The sequence below is a fragment of the Styela clava genome, chromosome 13 (assembly GCF_964204865.1).
Source record: "Styela clava chromosome 13, kaStyClav1.hap1.2, whole genome shotgun sequence".
NCBI classification, from domain to species: domain Eukaryota; kingdom Metazoa; phylum Chordata; class Ascidiacea; order Stolidobranchia; family Styelidae; genus Styela; species Styela clava.
Genome location: NC_135262.1, coordinates 244,788 through 272,501, shown reverse-complemented (window position 1 = coordinate 272,501; position 27,714 = coordinate 244,788). Strand labels below are relative to the sequence as shown.

Sequence of the window (27,714 nt, the reverse complement as noted above, 5' to 3'; positions counted from 1 at the left end):
CATCTAAAACTGATTAACTTTTCACATGCCAAAAATGACGGGTAACAGGCGCCCTTTTCCGTTTTATGATTGAGATGCGTTAACGGCTTTCCTGTCGCTGTTGGATAGCACGGTCTATCGCCCGGGTCTCGCCCTAAAATTGAGCCGTTTTATCACCTTTCCTTTCCATAGAATGAGAATATTATTCAAAGATATTAACAAGTAAACCACTTTCTGAAATTTCGTCATGCGCTAATGATTCAATTTATTCATGTGACCGACGTCATAAAGCAAACTTGTCAGCTGGGGAGCGATGCCAATTTCTTACGAAACAGTGAAAGGTTGGAAGCGGGGGCTTGTTTTTGTAAAAAAGATCACAAATTAATGTGTTTTTATACATTTGTGAGGTTAAACATGAATGGTATCTACTAATTTTCCGCATTTATTGTGTATGTTATGTAAATAAAAGACATGAGCTAACCATGTAACCGGAACAGGATGTTGTCATATTTACGCACAGGTAATCGTATGATTGTCTTTTCACTTTTAACTTTCCTGACTTTCATTGTTTGGTTTTGAGTTCTGCCCTGTTTCAGCTCATTTCTGTTAAGTGGATAAAAACTATTCAAGATTTTTAGCAATATTTCATAAAAATACGGTACCTGTACTGTAATCCGGGATAAATATGTAAATCCTATCCTAATACCGGTGCAGTACGGTGATCAGATAATGCTGTAATGTGACACAGCCAGACAGCGGGTCTGCCTGTAGACGGTGTAGAAGTCAGACTTCAGGACGTTAATAGAACATTGCACAGGACAGTTGACTGACATAATTATGATATTAAATTGAATGAAGCAGAAATTCATTTGGTTTATGATAAGTCTATTGATAATAAAAAGCACAGCTCAGACAGCTCGGAATCTGAAAATCTCGTTTTTAGGTTTTATGACATAACAGAAATTTATTTATGCATTAAGATTTGTCAGTCAGTAGTAGTAGTTTGCTATCGAGAGAGAGATTAATTATTTGTCAACAATAAAAAACATAAATACATAAATATGATGATAATAATAATAAATATAAAGCAGTAGAAACAACGTTTCTCGGTATGAATTGGCTGACTGGAGCAAGCGATACGACCATGCGGTCATCAGAGTCAGCTCTCTCCATGTTCGCCCCAATTGAAATAAGTTCACAGTAAAAATATTTATTAATATAAAGTGGTTATAAATTCTAGAATTCTACGTGTAGCTATTTGTAACCCTGAATATAAATTTTTTATTTTTTTTTTAATTCTACTAGCTTTTCTCTTTTTCCTTTCTACGCCAAAATTGATCAAGACAAGAGTTAAGATAAATATTACAGTATGGCACAATTTACAGATCGAGCAACATTTCAGTTTCAGAAGATTCCATTTTACCGATGAATACTGACCCTTCCTTTCAGGAACGTCGGACTCCTTCTTTCAGGAATGTCAGACCTTCCCTTTCGGGAACAAACTATAAAGAAACGCAACTTCAAACCACCACCATTGGATTTCTCGGAAATAACAATCTGATCTACTGAAGGAAAAAAAAATTACCGAAGCGTTTGAGAGAAATGCAAAAACTATAGGCGTGTAACCGAGCTCCGATGATGTCACCGAATTTTAATTGACGCATCCAATCTCATATCTGGCTTCCATCGTTGCACAACCTTGGCTTGGCTTGTTCCTCGTGTCTACGAGCTTTTATTTTCATTATAGACAGGATGACATGTTTATGATAACACATAGATGAGAGATAATAAAAATTACATTTTGATCAACACAATATAGGCTCTTATCACATGAAATAAACATAATAAAAGATATATACTACTGCAATATGTGACGCTCAGGTTAAAAATTACTCAGGTCAACAATATATCATACATCAAAACGAAGCACGAAATCAATGATATGTTCGTCAGTCTGTCCATACATGATAACAATTGAACAATGCATCTTTGGGTTTTTTTCATGATAGAAACTCACAACGGATTATGATACCATCTGTCATGGCGATTTTTATTTAAATTTTGACACGAACAATCTATACTAAAATATCAAAGTGAATGCCTCGATGCGAGAGTCGTTCTGTATGTGACATTCTGTGATGTATATCCAGGCACGCATTAAGCTTTCTGCACACTCAAAGCCCCCTGTTTTAAAGACGTGCATGCATTTTACATCTCACGCATTAAGCTTTCTGCCCACTCGAAGCCCCCTGTTTTAAAGACGTATATGCATTTTACATCTCACGCAATAAGCTTTCTGCCCACCCGAAGCCCCCTGTTTTAAAGACGTACATGCATTTTACATCTCACGCATTAAGCATTCTGCCCACTCGAAGCCCCCTGTTTTAAAGACGTGCATGCATTTTTTGATGTTCCAATTTATAGCCGCTATTCTGGAATCAGAGAACTATGTTTAACCATAATATGGCAACCCACGTTAATGTTGGGTATAGGATTAGTTAGCTAGTTATTTGTTTCATACTCATGGACTTGATGGCAACAGAAGTCGTAACCGTATGTGAACCACCCTACGACGGTGAGGAGTCCAGCAATCCTCTGCAGACGTAATCATCCCCCGAGAGATTTGGACCTGAGAAATCACACATGTAGACAGTGAATGTATTCCTAATGGTCAGCACAACATACTATATTTTCAGTCTGTATTTTCTTTGCTCTTTTCAATTAACTTCATGGTTTTACAGATAACTTAATTAAGTGGGATAAATCTAAAATATGTAAGATACCAAAATGAATGAAACACCAGGCTGAAAACAACCACAGTATCAGAGGTGTTGTGACATCATAATAAACAATAACTATGCAGACTAATGGACCTCAAGCGTCACTTTCACAACTTCAAGTGACAGGTATGATTGATTTTTTTAAATTTTTTTGTTATATTTTTTATATCTAAGGCATGCTTTCAAACACTCAGTACGAAGCAGAGCTGGGGAACTGGTTCGAAATTACTGGCTTTAGTTCCGAAATCAAGAGTATTTGTAGAATATACTTATACCCAATTTCTGGAATTATTCAACTCTGAAACTTAGTGAATGTTGTTGTTGCATGCCATCCTATTGACTGACTTGTAAAAATAAATTTTGGGTTGAAGCATCTCTGTGGAAATTATGAACCTTTTTTTAAACTGTGTCTTTTCTGACTGATTTCAGTGTTTGATGTTAGCAAACATTTGTAGGTGACTGTGGTCTACCGATATCCGTATTTCGAGCGATGTACCACCTGATATTAAATCTTTATTTACTCTGGCATTTTAATATTACAAGTGAAATACAAAAATCGAATATTTCAAATTTTTTTTATGTGCATTCATTAAAATTGCATCTGGTAAAGCCTTCATTACTCCTACTTCTACATATTCAGGAGTTGTTTTTGTGTATGGGCGCAGAGTCTTCTGTTGTCAAAAATGATTCCTACCCCCACTCCCCCTCTAACCAACTTGTACTATTCATTATTTAAAATTTTCAGTGAAAAGCGGGGTCCTTCATCCAAAAGGATGGTTTGGTACGATCAAAGTAGTGGATTCGTACGTTACTGTACGTCTCGATGGGGAACCTCCCAAGAAAACACAGATCATCAGTAAATCTAACAATCCACAATGGAATGAACCGTTTACCTTGTAAGTATGCCTATATCCAAAAACTCATTTTATTTTATGAAAGAAACTCTAGAGGCCACGTTTATGCAGCTAGAGCTGATGAAATACAAGTAAAAAATAGACATATTCTCTGGTCTAGATCAGTGTATCCCAACCTATGAGTCGCCTGAAAATTTTCTCGCTTCGTTTGTATTTTCTACAAAAACCTAGAAGTTACTGCTTTTATTTTCTAGTGAATTTTATTGTTTATTTTATTTTTTCATTGAAGTGTTGCTCGATAGTAATTGTATATGGAGAAATTTCACATCATGTGCTGTTATTAGTCGGTCAAATAATTTAGTGACAGATGAAAGCATAAGCATTATACACGGCCTAGTATTTAAGCATATTCATGAGTTGTGAGATTTTATGGAATTTTCAAAAATTTGACTTGCCTGAAAAAAACTTAGGAACCAGGATTCCATGGAATCCTATAGTTCCTATATCCTATAGTGGAATCCTATCCCGCGAAACACTTATTGTGAAAGTTTCTTGTGTATGGGTGGACGCATTTATGTGTGTCAATTTTTCAAACCTTTTTATATGTTTTGCATCAACAATAATTAGGAATAAAAACACAAGTCTTGTGAGTAGTGTGTCTGAGACCATAAGGATTGCATTGTGCAACATGAAGCCACGAGGTTAAAATGCTTGGGAGAGAAATCCAAGAGCAGGAGGGTCATTTCTTGCATTTTATCATGTTGGGGCGTCCAACACCGAAATATTTGACTTCATAATAGATATTGGTGTTTTTTATAAAAGGGGATCCCACGGTAAGTCCAATTGCATGTCATGTGTATCACAAGACTTTAAAAAGGTTGAAGGGCACTTCTTTTGATAACAGAAATTTTGCTGATATTGACTTGTCTAATCAGTGGTGTAGCCATAGAGGGTTGCAATCCCTCCTCCTTTTTTTTGAAATTTAAAAAAAGGTATTTTTCTGTATCATACATAGGGCACTGATATGGACCAAATTTCATTGTTATTCATTTCTATTCCTAGACTAGTGAAGCCGACATCAATGATAGAATTCAAAGTATTCAGCTACAGTTCATTGAAGACCGACACAATCTTAGGATCGGCCACGCTGAGTGTGTTGGATATATTGAAAGAGAACGGAGGCAAATGTACGTTTGGGAAATCTATTTTATATGATTTAAGAGTCTTGCGGCGTACTAACACAAATGTACTTCTGTAATTTTACAGAACTTGCTTAACATTTGATACTCCTGTAGTGTGTGTAGCCTACCAGGTTAGGGTTCGGCCATATTTTTATTCAGATATCCTTTATTTTAGTTCTATTACGAGTTCAGAGAATGTCTGTGTTAGCCAAGTGAATATCCCTCTGTCCATAGGCTTCCGTTCCTTTGTACAACTTGATTTAAAGTAGGCGAACATAATTAGCTGCCTCCATATTGGTACACGTACTTCTGGAGCACCTGAGATTTCGCTTAGGTTAAGACATGTTCATTATGGTCTAGTGCAGTTCTCAACCTTTTTAGTGTTATTGCCAAATTTTAAACCCTAAAGTTGTAAGGAGCCGCATAAAAAACAACGCGAATCAAATTAGCAACAAAACAAAACTCAAGTTTGTATTTTAAAATAACAACATCAACAAAACTCGCGCTAAAAACCAATTCAACGCTAAAATTGAGATCAGCTTTAGTAACTTTTAAATTCTAAAGTCTGAAAAGCGAGTCGCAGTTTTGATGAATTTTTCGAAAATACCCAAGTTTTGCACAGTGTAAGGGGCACAGCGTTTGACTACTGGAAACAATGAAATCGGTGTACTGAAACATGGCTAAACATTGTGGGAAAACACTATGACATCATAATAAAAAGTTGCACACTCGAAACGACCTAACAGCAACAATGACATCAATTCAACTACTGTAATTCAGTTTTTCAATTTCGAGTCATTCACTAATTTTCGATGAAAAATTTTCAGTTAAAATGACTCATTTTTGAAGTATAATGAGAGCCGCAGGAATAATAGTTAGAGCCGTGGTTGAGAGTCACCGGTCCAGTGCATCTCAACCTTTTTTCTCTGTTTGCCCATTTTCATTGCCTAAAATTTCGGTGGTATGTTAACTTTTTCATGCAAGGTAAAAAGTGCAAGAAAAACAAAACTTTTTTTAAGAATAAATACCTTCACTTTAATGATTATAATGTAAAGCATCATCATCATTTATTGATACTATATTAGAAATTCAACTTGGACCACCAGACCACCATTTTTCAACCAGTGGACCGGTGACCCAGCGCTCCAGAACTATGTGTACCAATATGGAGTTAACTAATTTTGTTTGCCTACTTTATATCAAGTTGTGTAAAGGAACTGAAGCCTATGGGTAGCAGTATATTCACTTGGTTAACACAGACAGTCCCCGAACTTGTAATAGAAATAAAATGCGGAAAATCGGAATAAAAAAATTTGAGAACTACTACACCAGGCTATAAGGCACACAAACTACCAGTGATTTCCAAACCATATCCCCAGGGTCAATTACAGGCAATGATTTTAATAGGGCTTGCCGAACTTGAGTGAAATAGTTTGAACACTTTGCTTTTTCTTTTCTTTGTTCCAGATACCCCCTAATTGTTATTTCATTATCACAGTTTAATCATGTGTATATTCAATTATACCGATATCTTAACTATATGTACCGAGGTTGGCTCCTTTCGGACGCTCCCTTCTTTTGACCCGTGATTATCCTTCCGCTACTAATTTTAGCCCTCGGTTAATCAACTTCGTAACCACTGTTGTAGTCAATCCTTGCTTTAAAGAATCTCTCATAAATAACTCTTCACTTTCCCAGTATCAAACATTGAAGCAAAGCTCGTCTTGAAACCAGATTCAAAATCAAACTCAACGGATTCTATGGGAGAAGTCGTCGTTATTCTAGACGGAATGAGAGTAACGAAAGAACAGATGGGAATTGTTGCCAATGGTGACGCAGCATGTAAGTCTGTTTTATTGATAGTCTTGTTGTGCCCCTCGGCCTTGGTCTTTATTGAATTTTTTGAAATCCTAATATGTGTTTGCATCAGTCCTTTGCATCTTGCATGCTCTTTTTTTTGTTGTATTGAATGCGAAATGGAACTTCTTTGCTCAATTTTTGTTGGAAAAAAATCGAGCTTCTCCTCAATTAATGGACCAATTCCTTTTAAATGCAGATGTTCCTAGCCGCTGGAAGGCTATTGCTTACAAATTTTTTTAAATTCTCTTTTATGAAATTTTACCCCAAATTTCAATGAATATTGATTGCTTCACCACCACACTTGAGTCCCCCTGATACTGTATGCAGGCCAGTCTTTAATAGGTTATTAAAACCCCTTGGAAGTTAATATATCTAAATTTCAATCATAGGATACGGGACTAATGATGAAATAAAAGAAAAAAATTTTCTCTGCAAGTTTTTTGTAATTGTTTTTTTCTATTTTTTCATTATCATATTGAATGAGTCATCATTTTTTTTTATCTTTCGTTAGTCATCCTATCATGCATGTTTTGTTTGTCATGTTCAGTTGTTTTTCATTTTTTTTGTTTTAGTGCGGACTCCTCCCCCGGTTCCTCCCCGGAGCCCCCAACTTGGGGGTGCGCCCCCACTACCACCTCGTCCTCCAGGTGAGTGTCAGCTTTGTTTTTTTCCTTATGTTTTGTTGTTGAATGGGTCTTGGTAATAACTCCATGCAGGGTTGTCCAAAACGAATCGAATATTCGAATGTATTCTAATATCAAAGTATTCGAATACCTTTTCGGCTGATTTTCGAATAATTCCGAATAGTAGCCACTTTTCGCCGTAAACGTGGTGTTTCGTTTTACGGGAATCTTCAAACGACTTTTTACGCTGTCTCACGTATTGTAATGACGATGTCGGCAGAATAGAATCGGCACTTCGATTGTTTATATTATGTTGCGACACATTTGAACGTTTGCGTGGGTGGACATTGCCGACATTCGTCTACGAGGCTTTTAATATACAAATTCATTTCCATTACGTCGAAAAATTGACAATTACCGTATTTCCCGGGTAATCAGTTGCTGGGTATTAGGGTCTGCCAATCATGATATTTAATCGCAGGCCGGTTATCGTTACTTTAAAGAGAAACACGGCCACCGAGATAAAGTGATTTGTGACTCTTTCATTTTGCCGATTCAGCAGAACACGACAGGGACAGGAAAACACAGCTGTGAAATAACCCGTGGACGTACAGTGTAGTACTTATCACATTCCAAAATTATTTCAACATTCGGGTTAATAGGTTGTTCAAAATGATTGCCGCTTTACAACCTAAATTTACCGCTCAATTGTTAAAAATAGTTAATTCTGTGAGTATGATTCTACCAAACTAACATGATCTGGTTCTAAACATATAAAATTATTAGCGCATAGCAGCATAACTGAACAACAGGGATGATTTTTTGTTGCGCAAAATAATCCAATCCATGACTTGTAGCAGCATTTAAAATGCCATGCCGTATTAATTTAAGTCTGTTCAACGTAGCTCATGGTTGTATCGACAATCTGTGGACTTAAAATGTGTGGTAAACTGACCGATATTATAAAATATTTATTCCTATTTTCATATTGATAAAATAATGAAAGTATTGATACCAAATACCACGGGTATTTGTGGACATGAAATCCGTGGTAAACTGCCCAATTATAATTAATTTCGGATTCGTATTTACAAAATAATAAAACTATTATAATTCCAAAATGCAACGGCGATTTGTGGCCTTAAAATGTGTGGTAAACTGCCCGATTTACCAACATTTGAATTAAGATAATAGAATTAAATTAACACGGTAAGGCATTTAAAATAGTGGTAACGGTCATGGATTCGAATATTTTGCGCAGCACAAAATCATCCTAGTAAAAAGTCCATACTTTTAAATACAAACCAATGGCAACCATTATCCAAATTAGTTCCCAAAAAGCGGGATAAAGTATAAATTCTTTTTCCGATTTGTGACAATTTTTTCGTGAGTATTAAAATAAGAATCAAAAACTAATTATATTCGGCACAATACCACGGCAATCTGTGGACATAAATTGTGTGGCAAACTCGCGATTAATATTAGTTTTTGATTCCTATTTTCGTATTTACAAAATACAACGGCGATCTGTGGATTTACTGGTAAACTACCCGATTATAAATAGCTTTTGATTCCTATTTTCATATTTATGAAATAATAAAAGTATTGTTACTCAAACATACAACGGCGATCTGCGGACTTAAAATGTGTGGTAAAGTTCCGAATATAACTAATTTTTAATTTATATTTTTGTACTCACGAAAAAAGTGTCACGAGTCGGAAAAATAACTCGTACTTTCAAATTCATCATCGATACCACTATTGCGGTATTAATTTAATTCTGTTAACATGACTCATGGTATATAAAATATATACTGCAATAATCTGCAAATATGAAATGCCTGGTAATATAGCTAGGTTGTAACTTGTAGATAGCAGTTATTCCATTGCTTATTGTATGGAAATTCCTACATACATTTAGATAAGCTTCAATTAGTGGATTTTATTTTCGAAGTATTCGAAATTTCATATTTGAAAAAAATAATTTCGAATGTATTCGAAATAGTAAACTATTCGGTATTGGCCATCCCTGACTCCATGATGATTAATCAATTTCTCAAAAATCTGAATTGTTTATTTTGCAATGTATTGTTTAGTATTGCTATAATTGAGTCGAAGAGATTTTATAGTTGACTCCCTATTTTGGGTTGATGGAAATTATGACTCGTTTTGATTACAAAAATTTTGCTGATACTAACTTGTCTAATCAGGGGTGACGCCAGGGGGAGGGGTAGTTTGAGGGTCTAAAGTCAGAAACCCCTCCTTTGAAATGTAAATGAAATGTTCCCGTATCGTACATTGCAATTTTTCGTAGCTTGGAGCATTTTTTAGATCTTTACAGGTTTTGAAAATCCATGTTTTCTGGACCTGCTAGCTTTTGCAGTCTAACTTGGAAATTAAGAAATCTCAGCGCCCCCTCATTTGAAAATATCTGTATATGCTGTGTGTAATATGCTTTGTCCAGAGCAGTGGATGATATTTATATGAAATTAGATTGATTTTGTTCAAATTTATCTGTTGAGAAAATTAGCTAACGATAACAGGATAGCACCTAACAGAGAATGTATTCAGAGTAGGTCATTACTAAATTTTTCCCATCTCTGCGTGCCATCATCCTTGGCCATATATACCTCATCATTGTAAAGGTACAAACAAAGCTGTAAGTTAATTATAAACTTATTCTTTGTGCATTGATTTGCGTAATGTTTGAATGGCTCCACTTTGTAAAACAAACAAACACTCAAATTTCAGGCACGTCATGGGCCGACCAATTATTTGCCGTTTCTAATCCTGTGTGGCTATTTATGTGCGAGAGGATTGCTGGACTCCATGCCACCGTAGGGTGGTTTACGTAACTTCTGGTCGGTTACGACTTCCTCCACCATCAAGTCCATGCTTCCGAAAACAAATAACTAGCTAACTAATCCTATGCAGACATTGACTGGTAACCTGACAAGAGGCCTTGGTTCGCATATGATTACGTTGCCGTATTGCTTTTCCTCTAACCCGGGATAAATATGCAAATCCTATCCTAAATTTTATCTCTCTACTTTAAACAAGGCCTTAGACAAGTCACAGTTTTTCTTAACCCGGAGTTGTATTGAAATTTTTGTAACCACTTGATGTCAGGATTGATTTTGAACTCCACACCCTTGGTTTGCTCAAACTTCCAACATCTTCACAGAATTCGACGTCACAACAATGGGCGTCTATAGCAATGGCTATAGCATCCAAAGATCATTTTTAATTAATCATTGCAAAGAACTGAATATATTCGGCGTAACTATTATTAATTACTAACAAATCCCAGAATTATAGCTTTCATTAGAATACGTCTTCATAACAGGTAGAACAATTTGAACACCGAACACGTAATATCATAGTCCTGGTGCATAAAACTACGATAGTTATAAGAACCATTGAAAATTATAATAATAAAAATTCCTCCTATTACATAAAAGCCTTCACTCAAATTTTGGAATTTGTTTTTAGTTGCATCTGGGACAAGTTTCGGTTCATCAGAACCAAGTTCAGAAGTCAATTCCACAGAAAGTGACTCACAACCTTCCACGAATGGACCTACGGTACCCACCCCAATCCCACCACCTCGGAATAGCATAAGGTAAATGAATGGGCGTAGGAGGTTAATAAAAAATTAATTTCGCTCGGAACAAGGCTTTGCAACCAAATATATTTTGGAAGTATCAGAATATTTTGTCTTCCCTGTTTTACACATGTTTTTGGTGCTCCAGAAGTAAATGTACCAACATGGCAGTAACTAATTATGTTCGCTTACTTTACATCAAGTTGTGTAAAGGGGCTGAAATCTATGGGCAGGGGGTAAATTCACTTGGCTAACACAGACAGCCCCCGAACTGGTAATAAATATGGCTTAACCCTAACCTGATACACATACTACGGGAGTACCAACACCCTCATGTAATGTGGAGCGTATTATGACTGAACAGTCGCCTCCAAATCATTAAGAATTGCCTTCTTTGTGTCACTGTAATATTTCTTCATATTTTCAGCGGAGCAAGAAAGAAAACAACGCGGCCTGCACCTCCTAGACCTAATGCTCCACCCAGTGGTTCAGGTACATTTCTTACTTTAGCTAGCTTATCAATTAGTTCACGAGCAAGACAAGTTTTATTTTTTTTCTGCTGTTTTGTTTTCATGTATGCAAACAAATGTAAAGCTCTTATCTATGAATGTAAAGCTCTTTTCTATATCTAACTTGGCAACCGGATGAGTGACCAGGTTGGCGGCATTGGCACCTGGAATCTTCAGCAGAGATGACAATGACAAAATTTTCAGAACCAACACTCCACCTCGGGCTAAATTCGGACCATTTGGCAGCTCAATCTGGCCCGTCTGATGCTGCCACAGCCAAACTAAAGACAAATTTTGATTATTTAGCTAAAAAATATGAGGAATTTGTTGAGGTTGTGATTAAATTTATTTTTGGCTCGAGATTATTGTTTTCCACTTTTTTTTTTTTGTAACTTTGATATTGTTCATATACCGTATATGCTCGTTTTACCGCCCGATCTTGATTAAGGGCCGGTTTGAATAAGGGCTTGGTTAGTGAGTTGGTTGAAAAATTATGGGCCCGGGCTACAAAACGAGCAAATACGGTAATACACCTTTTCATCACACACTTACATGGCGCCCGGTCCAAAAATCTTGCCCACCCCTGCTCCAACCACTTGACTGTTATCCACATTTAACACGATTTTATTTTTCTCGGTGTCTCTCTTTCTTAAATAAAAAACTTTATCACAGGGTCATCTGGCAACACTACTCCGACACCTTCGATACGTAACAATGCAGTGGCGCCTGCAACTACTAATGGGGGTCCACCATCTGGGAATCCCCCTGTACCTGCGGTGGTGAGTATGCTTTTTTGTCAGAAGGCCTGGACAAGTCTTTGAAAAGTCCAAGTTCACTTAAATAGGGAATGATGAGATGCCAACTATCCTCATATGTGGCGATGGTGAATCAACTCTCTTTGTTCTTGAGGGTCTGCATTGAACTATGTGTTGGAATAGCTGTGTTCGTGTCCGTAAATTTGCCGCAGGATATTTTGCATAGGAAATCTCGCTGCATGAAATTTTGCCGTAATAGTCACAAACTATCGCCCTACGGGCCGCAATTGGCCCTGTGCTGCAAGTTTGAGACCCCTGTTTTACTGTATTATTCTCACACAGGGAGTGGTAAATCGAAGCGTGTCGGTAATTTTTTCAAAATGAATAATAAATGTACTGTTATAAATTTTAGACGAATTTTCAATTTTTTCACAGATTGGAGGTGGAGCTGTAGGGGGTTACCCTCCTTCTACTCCTACCACAGGTGGGAACAAAGCACACAGTCAACCACCCCCACAGAATCAACACCCACCTCTGCCACAAGGGTAAGTTTTATGCTTCTGCTTTGATTTCTTTTCCCCCTCATCAGTCGGCTATGACTGAAATAATGATTGATATGACTTATTTAATGTTGATTAGATTAGGGGTAGATTAGACCCTCGCTTTTAATTGATTGCCACACCATTTGCTTTGATATTTATAAAACAATTTCGATTATTCTCTTGTGTATTCAGAATTTTTTGTATGTTTTCTGATCGATTTATCGGATCAACTAATTTTTAAATCTTTTCATATATCTGTTTCCGACATCTCTGGTGAAACCTGTATAACTGACATGGTCCAAAAGCCCTGCCCACCTCTGCTATATAGTGTTATGTGCTTATTTATTCATTTTCACCAATTATTCCGCAGTTGGGAATCTCGCATCGATCCGATGGGAAGAGTATATTACGTCGACCACAACACCAGGACGACAACGTGGGAGCGACCGGAACCCCTACCACAAGGGTGAGTAGAGAGTAGCGTTAACGTGAATCGCACTACGATAATAAGAAGTCCAACAACACTTTCATGTATAATTAACACTCTTTAGATTTAAATTTTGAACCGGACGAGTTAATCAGTCATTCAATGGCAAGCGTGTTTCTAAAGCATCATGACCTGCTGATCAAAGTAAAGATCCATGCATTGCATGGCGCTTCCAGTAACTCTTAGTGAGAAAGTTAATGAATAAAATTGTTCTGCTCTGATAATCATTTCCTCGCAGGCTTTGAACCTCTGAACGCGAACAGAATAATCAGTTGGTTTCTTATCGTTAGCAAAATTATCTCTTCAGTCGAAAAGCCTTATCAGTAATTAATTATCTTATCTCAGGCAGGGTAATCATAGGTGGCGTGGCAAGCACTTAGCAAATATGTCATTCAACCAGCCATTCTTATCACTGATCGTAGTTTAATATTTTATCTTGATCTCTATCCGTAGTCATTGATAGAGTATTTTCATCCACTAGGTGGGAGAGGCGAGTCGATGCACGTAAGCGAGTATATTACGTTGACCACAACACTCGAACGACCACCTGGCAGAGACCGACAGTACAGAGGGTGCAGGATTACACTCAATGGATGAACCAGAGGAATAACTTACAGAACCAACAGCAGGTATTATTGGTGTTGCACGCTGAATAAAGGATGTGGGGTTGCAGTTTGGCATGTTCTCGACAGAGTTGGAATCACAGACCATTATTTTTAAAGTCAGAAGTCTCTCCAAAGAATTTCAGACTTTTATTGATAAATTTTATACAAAAACCCCAAAAAATTAAGTTTTCTAAGAGTTTTTAACAGTCAATTAAGAAGGTCGCAAATATTTCTAAAATGTTCCTTTTCGATTTGCATGACAAATTTCGTGAATTCATTTTATATTGTTTACATAACTCAGTGTTCCTTTAATCATAAGGGGATTGCAAAACAATTTCAGCACAACAAATCCCATTTCATGTCCCAATTGTCGCGTCTAAACGTTCCCTTTTTCGTTTTCTTCAGGCTTACAACCAGAGATTCATGGTGGGTGGCCAACAGCCAACACCCCAACCCCCAGAATCAGACTCATTGGGGGCAATGCCCAAAGGATGGGGTGAGTATTTGGGAGGGGGACTTCCCTTCTGTAATCATATTATAATTCAAATATTTTTTGGCGAGGAAATTTGAAGTGAATCAAATATCCAAATACACTGGTTATATTCCATGTAGTAAATTCTTGATTTTAGAATATTTTCATTAGTAATTTGAAATTTTATGCATTTGAAAATTGATAGGCAATGCGAAATTGAAAATATTTTTGTCCTTGCGAAAATAACGACTCGTTAAGTAGCTGCCTGTACAGAGCCTTGCCCGGAGTGCGGGTGTTGAAACGCGATAAAAAATAAAATTTTCAAATGCGATTTTAATCAGGGTGTAATAAATTGGGTGGACAATACGGAATTGGGGAGATTTTATTTCAGGGTTAGGCAATTACTCTCCCGATTGGGCCAGTTGCAGATAATAGACTTGATTTCTAGGCCGGAAGCTCAAAACTTAAAATGAAAAACTATGAATCAACAATCAATGTAACAGTCGGGGTCATTATGACGAGATTTTCAACATGAATTTGTATCCATAAAAACTATAGTCGTAATTTCAGCGAACACGAGTGGGCCACATTAAACACATCAGTGATTTGGATCTGGCTCACGGGCCATAATTTGCCAACCCCTGTTCTAGTTCTTCAAAAAAAATGGTAGCTTTTCACGTACAAAGCTGCTCATACGGAGATTATTAGTGAAAGTGTGAAATGTTTTTTCCTTATTTCAGAGAAACGAATGGATGAAAATGGCCGAGTATATTTTGTGAATCATAATACGAGGACAACGCAGTGGGAGGATCCCAGGACGCAGGGGTGAGTTCTCTAATATTATCGTATACACTGGCATATAAGCCGAGTTCAAAACTCAAAAAATAATTTGTTAATCCAGGGGAAGCCTTATACACTTATCACACTCTGATCACACAAAAATTTGGCCTATATTTGGCCACTAAGAGGTTGACTTATATGTGCATAACTCTGATCGCACTCAAACCAAATGACATTACGCTAACTTAATTCCAACAGCTACGACTCAAATTTGCTGTGATAGGTGCGTATGGCGTGTTACAATTTGTAGGATTAGCTTATATGCGAATTTTTAAAAATTCAACGTTTTAGGGCCGATTTTAGGGGGTCAACATATATGAGAGGATATACGGTAAAAGTTGTGTGATGTCTCTGCCATAGGTTCCTTGCGTTTTCCCTTTTCACGCCTTTTGAAATCAGCACACTTATTCTACCATTGCTGAAAGATTATATTTTAAGACTCATATGTGAATAGCAACCTTTTTTTTCAAATTTTGAATGAATATCTTTCCAGAATGGTGAACGAGGAACCTCTACCTCCAGGATGGGAGATTCGTTTTACACCGGAGGGCGTTAGATATTTTGTTGATCACAATAAGAAAGAAACAACGTTCACAGATCCGAGGCCTGGAAATAAAGGGTGAGGAGTAGAGCTAAGATCTGAAGCCCGACTCGACCTGAAATTTGGGTCGGGTTGGGCCTAAAATGTCAATCATTAAGTTCGGGTCGGATCGGGCGTTTCTATCGCTGACTTTTTTTTTAAATTAATATATGTTTATAAAAAATATACTAAAACTATGTGTGAATACTAAACTAAGGAATACTTGTTATAAAACACATACTTTGCTAAACTCTTGCAATGAAAATTCAAAGAACTCCTAAATAAAATATGAAATTTCAGGTTTGCTTGGGGCTCGGGCCTGCAAATCCAGTTAATTAGTCTAGCTCGGTTTTAATACCCGAATCGGGCCGAGATGGAATTTTTGGTCCCGATTTTACCTCTAGTGAGGAGAGAGCAACAATTATTCTTGAAAACTCTAAATCCTTTTTCAGGTCCACCCAATTTGTCATTCCATGAGTGGGGTAGTGTGCCAGGGTTGAACCCCAGATTTTCTCCAACTTACAATGCCAGAAAGCTAAATTAAACTTCCTAGCCCTGACATGGGCAAACTACAGATCGCGGGCCAAATCCGGCTCGCTGGGTGATTCCATCTGGCCCACCTGATGTTGTCACAACAAAACTAAAACCAAATTTTGATGTCTAAGCTGAAAAATAAGGCTTTTGCCATTGTAACACTGTAAATATTTTTCATAAAATGGAAATTTTTATGTCACACTTACATGGCCGGCCAGTCCAGATGGGCTAAATTATTAGGCCCTGGTTCAACAACCTTGCTCACCCCTGCACTAGGCCACCCTAAATTTTTATAAAAATATAATTTGTATTTTTTCCACAATAACTGGGAACTTAAGTATAGCACTCTCTCATTGCCAACTTATCTCTTTTATAACAATCTGGGAATTACAGCCCTAACATAGTGAGTTGCAATGCCTACTAAAGATGTCAATCAACTACGTTCATAACCAACAGTTTCCTATGCAATAATAGTATTAATTCTTTATTACAGCACGATTGGATCATACGGAGTCCCTGTTGCCTATGAAAGAAGCTTTAAATGGAAACTTGGACAATTCAGGTATCTTTGCCAGGTAAGTGTGAAGACCTAAGTTAGAAATAAGTTTTTTCAGTCTTGTGATGGGTTTCCAGACTTCTGATCGAATTGCGCAATATCAATCATTTTTCAAATATGGCTTCTCACTTGCCCATGTTTCGAACTTGTTGTAAAAAAGTCAAATATTTTAAAATAAACGTTGAAATAGAAGTACAACTGGCTTTTCTGGGCATTCAATCACTTTTTGATCATTTATGAGCACAGAAACAGGTGTATTGTGCATGGATGCGTGATATATAGTGCATATCATAAATTTATTTTATTATTTAAAGCTTTTGATTGTAATTTAATGTTTCCCTTCCAAATTCCCGATTTGTATTACTGCGTCACGATTTGTATTATTGGAAGTAAATGCGGCAAGAATTCGGGAACCTATGCATTGGAATACTTCTTTAAATTTTCTGCTTTTCCATTTTCTTGTTATTTAGGGCACTGATTTTTGCCATCACATGGAAACATTTTTCAATGTTGTGTATTTTATGAAAATTCTTTTTTTTCGTACAGTCTAATGCGCTACCAAGCCATGTGAAGATCAACGTAACACGAGAAAACATTTTTGAGAATTCGTTCCAACAAATCATGCATTTCCAGCCTTTCGATCTAAGGAGGAGATTATACATTATATTCAGGGGTGAAGAGGGGCTGGACTATGGTGGGGTTGCAAGGTGGGTACATATGGGTGATATTTGGGGGACATATGGAAGCGCATATGGATTATAATTGGGGGACATATGGAAGTGCATATGGGTTATATTTGGGGGACATATAGAAGTGCATATGGGTGATATTTGGGGGACATACGGAAGCGCATATGGGTTATAATTGGGGGACATATGGAAGTGCACATGAGTGATATTTGGGGGACATATAGAAGTGCATATGGGTGATATTTGGGGGACATATGGAAGTACATATGTGTGATATTTGGGGGACATATTGGTGACATTTGGGGGACATATGGAGATGTATAAGGGTGACATTTACAAGTACATATGGGGGACATATAGGCGGTATGTGGGGAGCATATACAAGTATGTATGGGTGACTAGTGACATACGGGTAGATATGGAGGAGGAATGGAGGTGCATGTGGGGGACAATAGGGGCGGATATATAGTACATACGGGGAATATATGATGGGACAATATGAATTGATATGTGGTGGTTTATAATACAATTGCAATGAAAAGTGGTTGAACTCTAGGAGGGTTGCCTGGTGGGTATGTTTGTGAGGTATATATATGGGGACAAATGGGGAGTTTGAAATTAGACTCCGGCTCCGGAATCATTGATAACATGTCAAACTCCAAAAACTCAGACTAACCCTGCTAACAATCCCTCTCCTTTTCCACAGGGAATGGTTTTTCCTGGTCTCACACGAAGTCTTGAATCCGATGTATTGTTTGTTCGAATATGCAGGGAGTGAGAATTATACGATGCAAATTAACCCCGCCTCCAAGATTAACCCAGATCATCTTCTTTACTTCAGATTTGTTGGGAGATTCATTGCAATGGTACAGTTTTTATATCTTAATACAGTGATTTCAAAACCCCGGCCTGCGGGCAATTACAGCCCACGTAACGACCTAATAGGGCCCGTTGAAATAAAGTGAAATAGTTCAACACCACATTTTTTTTTGTTGTTTCTGCGTTCTAGATATAGTCAATTGTTACATCATTATCACAGTTAAACATGTGTATATTCGTAACAAATTGATTATATGTATCGGTCATTGCCAGCGTTCCCTCTTATTTTGGTCTCCAGTCAATCAACTTTGGGAGCCACTGTCTTCATATAACCAAATATCAAAATCCACTTCTGTCATCTGCTTTTAATTTCTGATTTGAAAATTCATTTCTATTGTACATTCTTAGTCTTTCATGAAACAAACAAATAGAGAAATCCATTAAATCTGTATATTCTCTCTCGTTTTATATCTTAATACAACCAAATACTCCAATGTTATTTTCATTCCAGGCTCTCTACCACGGCAAATTCATCGATACCGGTTTCTCTCTCCCGTTTTATAAACGAATGTTGAACAGAAAATTAACGATTAAAGACATTGAATCTGTCGACGAGGAATTCTATAATTCTCTTGTATGGACAAGGTCAGTGTTCTTGTTTTTTGAGCCTCTGTTATTTATGCAGGGGTTTCTCAAACTGTGTTCCGCGGGCACTGCTTTTCCGTGATCTTCTTTTAGAGTGTTCTGCAGAACACGAATCAAAATTGTGACTAAATTGGTCACCATGGCGATCTTGGTCATACTTTGGCAACACTAGGATGTTACTTTATCTCTCAAGTGTCGACAAATATGCGCCCTTGTGTCAGCCTGGAAAGCATGCCGTTTTCGGTAACTTTTTAATATCGTTACCCGTCGGACTAATTTTTTAACTGTCCAACTTTACACCCACATTTACCTTGGTGTTCCGCGAGACGAGATAAAAAGTGTAGGTGTTCCGGGGCAAAAAAGTTTGAGAAGCGCTCCATAAAGTTGCAACCAGTTCATTAACCAGCAGAACTATATTTCCAGGGACAACAACATAGAAGAATGCGGACTCGAACTTTTCTTCACTATGGATCAAGAAATCTTAGGAAAGATTGAATCACATGAGTTGAAGGAGGGAGGGAAAGACATACAAGTAACTGAAGAAAACAAAGAAGAATATATACGGTTAGTATCTACCAATCCATAAATATGTAAAGAGTTACTGTATCTTGAAGGGCAAGAATTCTGGTTCGACATTGCCTCCCCAATTGATTACACCCTGGGTAGGACAGTGGGCATGGGAACATAATTCATTCCAGTGCTCTAGTGCTCCAGTCTCTAATTTTGTAAATATTGTATGATATTTGAGATTTTCCTGGCTGCAAACGCAAAATAAATGCTGTCAAGTTTTCACGCTGTGATACTCCCCAACTTCTTCAACTCGTGGCCCCTTGTTTATCATTTCAGTGGTATTCATAGTGTTATTATGATTGGTAGATTTCAAATCACATTATGTTCAAACAATTCATGCTCAACAAAGTGAAAACATCACATTAAATATCACCTTATCAAGCGATGAGACTAAAAGAACTGCGAATTTTAACTAATGTATCTTTACCGTATTTCTGGCAACTAGTATATTCTCCAATGGCTGAGCATGACCTATGATGTCATCAGTCACAGATGACTGATCACGACCAACCAGCTGTGAAGGGGCCATGTGCTCTCTGTGGAGGAGTGTCCGTTCCTGTTGGTGTGCCTCGGGAATTACTTTGGTTTATGGGCATTTACTAATTATACAGTTATAATGAGTTAACATTGGGAATCGCTGCAATATAAAATAACTTTGGGGCATTTGGTGCCATTGAATCTTGTTAGTTTCCCATACCTAGTACTAAACTCTCACCTCACCTCACAGCCTAATGATTGAGTGGAGATTCTCTCGAGGAGTGGAAGAGCAAACCAAAGCTTTCCTCAACGGATTCAACGAAGTCGTTCCCATACAATGGCTGCAGTATTTCGATGAAAGAGAACTAGAGGTCAGTGAAGGTCAATAGAGAACGGTCGATAGGATAGTATTTACATATTTATCTGTGGGGAGAGGAAAGAAATAAGACGGCTCAATCATATGGCAAAGCACGGCCTCTCGTCTGGTTACCAGTTCATGTCGGGTTAGGGAATAGTTAGTTATTTGTTATCAGAGGCATGGACTTGCTGGAGGAGGATGCCGTAACCAACCAGCGGTTATGGGAACCACTCTACAGCAGCGAGGAGTCCAGCAATCCTCTTGCACATACCTATCCCTGCATGGGATCCGAACCTGCAAGCCCACACAAGGTAATCAGAGGTGCGGTGGCAAACATATTTCCAATGTCTCACTACTGAGTCTGTGCCCTTATGCCCTCATAGCTTTCTAATGCAAACATCTCATTTCCAGCTAATGCTCTGTGGAATGCAAGAGTTCGACGTTGAAGACTGGATGAAGAACACAATATACAGGACTTATAATGTTAAAAGTAAACAGGTGAGATACAGGGAGTGGTGTGTGAGTCATGAAGTAGTGGTCAGAGCAGACGTGGGCGAACTACGACCCGCTGGCCAAATCTGGCCCGATGGGTAATTCGATCTGGCCCGCCTGATGCTAAAACCAAATATTGATGTTTTAGCTAAAAAAAAATAGTTAAAGGAATTTGTTGAGCTTGCGATTAAATTTAGTTTCGTCACAAGGCTCATTGTTTATCACTTTGGCTCTTATAACATTGTAAAATTTTTTCAAAAAATGTTACCGTACTTTTTATGTCACATTTATATGGCCCGCCAATCTAGGTGGGCAACATTTTTGCCCCCTGCTTCAAAAGCTGTGCCCACTCGGTTAGAGCATTGGTATTAACTGTATTGGTGTTGCAGAGATCTACACACCACAAGAACCACACAACATCTTACTCATTCAATGTGTGGAACATGAATTAAATTATTGGAACGATTTGGCTTCCTTTGTGGACATTTTATAACACTTTGCATGATGTCCCAATGCTTGGGAGCGTTTGAACATAATTATGCTGGGATGCTGGTTAAGGATCTTCGGCTCAAACCCAATGCTTACTGTAGTGATATTGCATATTTTATATTAATTTAATTCAGTGCTCGAGTTCACGACCTTTCATGCAGTTGTTATCTTGCTCTGGCCTGCCCTAGTGTATACTATGTATCTTGTTTTTTGATTCATGAAGTGAACACAGTGCTCTGAAATATTGAGTTAATTTTGAATAATATTCTACAATCAGATATAAAAATCGATGGGTAGAGATATTATTACACTCACCACTTTACTAAAGGCGCAATGATTCGAGTTGGTGAGGCCGAACGGAGAGATTTCGGTTCGTCAAAAAAAATTGGAGATTCTTGCGAATCGTCCGTGACTGTCTGTGTGGAGCCTCCTCTCTGAGAATGAAAATCATAGAAAATCTTCATTGATTGAATGAATCAAGACATGTCTATGTAGTTGCCCATTTAGAGCCTTGCTCAATCCTTCAACCAAGTTATTTCAAGACTTCTAAAGTGTACAGAATCAGGCTATTATACACTAGGAAAGTAATCTATACTGTGTTATCTTTTGGATTGCTTGCTTGGAAGCTTATTCACAATCATGCATTTTCAACAAATTGTTTTCAGGTGCAATGGTTCTGGCAGTATGTCCGAGAAATAGACAATGAGAAGCGGGCTCGTCTTCTGCAATTTGTAACGGGGACTTGTCGAGTACCAGTCGGAGGTTTTGCTGAATTGTTGGGTGAGTGAGATATGAGGCTGTTTTAATGATATGAACAAACAAATGGATTAGTAGTTCACATTATAGGTTCAAGCAGTGATCACTGTACCTCCTCACTAAAAAAAAAAGTTGCTAAACTTAGGGGTCAGCTTATACGTGCATAACTCTTGTGCCCGCTCACCAGGGCACAAACAAAAAACGAGAATATCGGTCAGAGACCGAAGACTTATCGATCGAAAGTTAGGGGATCCCCCAAAACAGCGCTCTTACTCCACATAGTGACACCTTGTGTCCCATCACTAATTAATAAATAACTCGCTAATTATACGACATAATTCATCCAAAATCAATAGGCTTTTGGTACGACATATGATGAATGCACATGCAAAATCTGGAGCAGATTCAATCTCGCTCTCGTGAGATATCGCGTGCATCTAACAGACAGACAGACAGACAGACAAACAAACAGATAGACAAATACCTATCAACATACTTACCGATTAAGATCGATAAGCTATAAAATCACAAGCCTCTTTAAACGAGACTTCGGCGGCAAGAAACATACAAACCACGCAATGTATTGAGTTTCTGGGCTGTTGCACTTCTAAAATACTTGCTAATATTGAGATAGTTGTGCAGACTGATATTTAGATCAAATGGTAATCATTGGTTCCTTTGCATTGTTCAACATATATTTCTTTACCCAGGGAGCAACGGCCCTCAAAGATTTTGCATTGAAAAAGTTGGAAGGGAAACTTGGTTGCCAAGGAGTCATACATGGTAAGATCATTTATTATTTTGCAGTTCTCATAACAAACAATTTAAATATCACAGTCTGCATGACAACCGATTCCCATTATCCGTCTTTGACTTTCCTTCTATAATGTCTATGAAGTGTTGCTTCATCTAAAAATATTTTAAGTGTAAAATCATTTATTATTTCACTCGTTTTTTAATGTTAGGCCAGTTAACAGTTGTTTTGTCATACTACATATTTTTTTATTTTCAATACTCATAATCATATGTTACTGTAGATTACAACCAAAGTAAAAGGCCAGGTATTATATTACACAGCTTTACAAAATTATGAGTATAAAACCATTTATTCCTTCAGCATTGTGTGTTGTGGTTGTGGGATCATACATTTTATAGTTCAAAGCCATTTATTATTCTGCAGTTTTACCAATATTTTTTACCATTTATTATTTCACACATTCATTATTAAGTCTATTATCAACGATAAATATTATTATTATTCACAGTTTCAACCGGCTTGATCTCCCTCCATACAAAAACTATGAACAACTCAAAGAAAAATTGACTCTTGCAATAGAAGAAACTGAGGGATTCGGGCAAGAATAGAAAAGGGGGGTAGAAATAATAGTAAAGGGGAATCCCGCTTGGTCAAATCTACATTTTTACGGAAATATGGGATCTTATGAAATGTGTGCTATATGAAAATCTAATTGAAATGTTTTTTTAAATATTCATTCAACGCTGACGCTATTTTGGTTGTTTAAAACCGCTTGTTTGTGAAGATGGCTCTGGGCAAGCATCCACCTAGACATATGCAGCCTTCACTTAGTTTGGGGAATATTTTTCCAAATTACTTAGGTGAGACGTTCGATTTACTAGGACTAAAATTTCTCTCACTTCACATTTTTCCCAATTTGGTCTCAATCTCTTTAGACAGCAATCACACTGTTAATAGGAAGACTCCCTTCACTAGCCTAGTTCATGCATCCGCCCAGCTATTCTCACACTGGGTCGCAGTCAGGGTCACCCAGCCAGACTCGCTAGTTGTTACGGTTTAATTTGGCAATTAGAAATATGAGGACCCAGAATCCCAGGCTACTCCCTGTCTCAACAACTGAGAATAATTTTCTTAATCTATTTTTGTAGCTTGAAACGATTTTTGTGCTCGTTTTCTGGCCACCTGCTGGACCTGCTAGATGTTTCGGCCTAACTCGACAATTAGAAACTTCAAACCCCCTAATTCAAAATTTCTGGCAACACTCCTTTTCCCACACCCAAAATTGATTTTCTTTACTGAGCTTAAGTTATATGAAACTCTTCACCGTTATTCCAAGTAGTAACTATTTTGTTAAATCATAATTTAATTATTTTGTAGTTTTATGTATAATTATTGTCGATTTTTGTTTACTTGTTGAAATGGTCGATTTTATGAGCGGTTATGGCTCAACTTCACTCTTACAAACTTCCCATTGTGATTCACAGTGATGTCACAATTTAGGTAAAAATTCTCAAACCAGCCAATATCTGGTACTGTCTCATTAACATCTCTATAACCTTACAATTAAAAGCACAGCCACGCGTCCACTGATGGAAAAAATTAACGTATAATTGACCTCGACCAGATGCTGTGGTTTGCCACATGATTAATCCATCTTATTACTTTCCTTTCTGTTAGTATAGATCAGGGGTGCTCAATAATGTTCGAAATACATTCAGTAACCCAATGATGGAACAATTATCGGGTTAACTATTTCCATACCTGACCAGGACTGGTAAATGGTTGACTGTTAGATACTCCCGTAGTATGTCTACCAGGTTAGGCCATTATGGTCTGGATGGTCTGAGTTAGCCAAGTGAATATACCCCCTGCCCATAGGTTTACTTCACACAACTTGATGTAAAATAGACGAACAAAATTAATTACCTCCATATTGGTACACATACTTCTGGAGCGTCGACGAAGGATTAGCCATCTTGTCTTTTCTATATCTGATGAGGTGTGTCTGCTTAGAGTAGGCATTCGGAATATTGGCGTATGGTTTGCTTCCCACTAGTTCGACATCAACCATAGTGAAATTGAAATTGCAGGGAACACTCTTTTATTGCAAGTTGTGACTCACATGAAGTTTTAATTCCGTTACCACATATTTCTGTATCTGGCTGAGTCTTTTACCCACAGTTTGTGCTTTGTAATGATTCACGATATGTAGGCATGACGACCTCACTTTAGTTATTTATGATACCTTTTAAAGTTATATGATTAGGGCCAAAATTCATCATAAAAAAGGATCAAATATTCAAAACCCTTCATGGTATTTGCAACCCTCCCCAAAAATATGGCTCATTGCTAAGCTCCGCTGGTAATTACGGTATTCAGAAGTCTCGCTCCCAACTCACAACCAATAGCTAAATAAACTATTTCAAGAAAAATGTCAAATAAAATACAGCATACGCCTCTGATTGCAACTTAAATTCAGAAAGGTAGTCTCAATATGTGGAGTAAGATTGATTGAAATCAATTTGAACATGAAATGGTTTATACACTTCGATTCAAATCAAATTAGCCAAAAAAAGGTGACGATACTTTGAGCAAACTCGCATAAATATATCGAAATAGCTTGGGTTTACTATATAATTTGGTTGTAGCCAAGCAATTCTGATATATTTTTCTGTGTTGCGATTCGTCCATATTCCTACAGTTTAGAATATTCAGATCTGGGGCGGATTATTCACAATACAACACTACTTTGGTAAGGGAAATCCCCCTTGAAAAAATAACAAAGCCAAAGTTACTTTGTCACAATTCATTTCTCTCATTTTGTTTTCACTAATTTTGCTTAATTGCTTTTCTGCACTTTTAATTTACGCACCATTATGATGCAATTTAGTCCATTATTTCATCATAATGTTGTCATATTATTATTTGTTTGATGTATTCACCGTGATTGTGTGATGTCATAGTTGTATTATTAGTATTTAGGTTCCTTTATTATATCTCGCTTCTGCATTATTTTGTTTGCGTGTTATCTTAAATATATGTTTTATTTTTCTTCTTTTCCCCCCCAATTTAGCTATCTGTATATTTATAACCTATCAAAAATTTATTTAGGGCTTCGGATGATAATTGTGAAAGCCAATGCATCTGAAATATATACCTGGGTGACCAGAGGCTTTGCTTCGCCATATGATTAAGTCGTGTTATCAACTTTCCTCTCTCCCTGTCTCCTTTGCTAGACGCCATTCCGTGCATTTGAAACTAATAACTAGTTGATTCATATCCGACATAGACTGATTAAAGTACGATTGTGTGTACCATCATATAATGAAGCACAGACTTTCCTCCCTACTCTTAATTAAGAGATAAATAAGAATGACCTGGCTGACTATTTCCATGCCAGACACAGATAAAATGCTGTGGTTATTCATTTTGTTAGTTAATTTGTATTATAAACTTTTTCTGAAACAGAATCCTATTCTCAAACAGTAACAGTTCCTCCCCCTGCGTATAATTCTAAATGCTATAGGGGACATGGGTAACATATGATTCTGCCTTTACGAGTCCAGAAAGTTGTGTGCTATATGATTCATCAGCCATTGTGGGCAGGAATGAATATCATTATGCCACTTATCAACTTTCCGCTTCGCCTAAATGCTATGTTTGCACCTGTGTGTGTACTTATAGCACCATTTAGCGGTTGTTGCGCCATTTGGAGTTTGTTTCTCTATTGTCCTGATTGCAAATGATTCTCCTCTTAATTTACAACCTTGTATATATTTGTGCTGGAAAATTATTTTATTATTCCACTTGAAAATAGAAATTGTTCAAGAAATTTTTGTTGGTTTCGTGTTTGTGCTGGTGACATGAGATTGTTGGATGGAGTCTCGAGACAAAATTTTCAAACTCCTGAATTTTACTGATATTAAAAAGTCTAAATTTATGTTAAAAACTCGAAACGCAGTGAATTGACTGATAACAAGGAAGCAATGCTCAAATATATGGACACGCAAGCCAAGACGAAGTAGTACTGGGTGTGCAATCAGTCACAGGAAATGTACAATTTATGATTTTTATGACGCCATCGCACACAAAAAACTAATCTCAAACAAGCCCAAAAATTTTTCTAAAATAAAAATAAATAGCCTTCTAGCGAAAATACAATCTTCAACCACTGAAAATTTCAAAGCAATTTGTCTAGTAATTAATTAGAAAAGCAGTTTTTCGCGTGGTAAAAGTGAGGATACAAAATGAAACAAGAGAGCTATGCTCAAATATATGGACACGTTCACCTGATGGCAATAATTTTGATGACGTCATAGCAACAAAAAAAGTAATAGCCTTCTGATAAATTTTTTTATCTTCAACCACTGAAAATTTCAAAGCAATTGGTCCAGTAATCAAAGAGAAAAGCGACTTTTCAAAAACGTGTCAAAGAACAAGAACATAATATTGTAACGATCGCTATGTCCACTACGTGTCCAAAAATTGATCCATACATCCACTTTATGTGCAATTATCGACTGACAAAGAAGTCTTGCATGCACTTGTGCTTTTGTTATAAAAATTTGGGATTTCCAGAAATATGTGCATCAAGATGGCGCACAACCTGAACATAGTATGTGTACCAGATTAGGGTTCAGGTTGTGCGCCATCTTGGTGCACATACCTCGAGAGCGCCAAAATTTGTTTATGTCGGAGCTGGAGTCAAATTTTCTTAGACCGAATTTTTTTCTCCAACTGGGAGCCCAATTCGTTTTTAGTGGTCCACGTTGGCCAGACTCCACACTTCAAATGGTGGTTTCGTTGGGCTTTCAATATATTGCTTAGGTCAGTGGTTCCGAACCCAAATTTTTTTGGAAAGCAGATTTTGTATTATCTCGCGACCCAAGGATATGCATAAA

The 27,714-nt window shown here is 37.3% G+C and overlaps 1 protein-coding gene across 3 annotated transcripts; it reads left to right on the top strand.

Annotated features, from left to right (window-relative positions):
- Positions 1-313: 313 nt before the first annotated feature.
- Positions 314-26,645, top strand: LOC120332141 (NEDD4-like E3 ubiquitin-protein ligase WWP1). 3 transcript variants are annotated; one of them, XM_078119021.1, is made up of 25 exons: positions 314-499; positions 1,429-2,885; positions 3,505-3,655; positions 4,676-4,800; positions 6,493-6,636; positions 7,227-7,301; positions 10,770-10,899; positions 11,309-11,373; positions 12,063-12,169; positions 12,581-12,690; positions 13,058-13,153; positions 13,656-13,803; positions 14,185-14,275; positions 14,992-15,076; positions 15,585-15,710; positions 16,699-16,780; positions 17,308-17,468; positions 18,157-18,316; positions 18,781-18,914; positions 19,338-19,478; positions 20,212-20,332; positions 20,731-20,817; positions 21,966-22,080; positions 22,767-22,839; positions 23,322-26,645. In XM_078119021.1, the coding sequence occupies exons 2-25, from the start codon at positions 2,837-2,839 to the stop codon at positions 23,419-23,421; spliced, it is 2,676 nt and encodes an 891-aa protein (XP_077975147.1). In that variant the 5' UTR covers positions 314-499; positions 1,429-2,836; the 3' UTR covers positions 23,422-26,645. The 3 variants fall into 3 exon arrangements, with proteins under 3 accessions (XP_077975147.1, XP_039255259.2, XP_077975149.1); XM_039399325.2 differs by lacking the exon at positions 314-499 and having other exon boundaries at positions 1,282-2,885; XM_078119023.1 differs by lacking the exons at positions 314-499; positions 7,227-7,301 and having other exon boundaries at positions 1,282-2,885.
- The last annotated feature ends 1,069 nt before the right edge of the window (positions 26,646-27,714 follow it).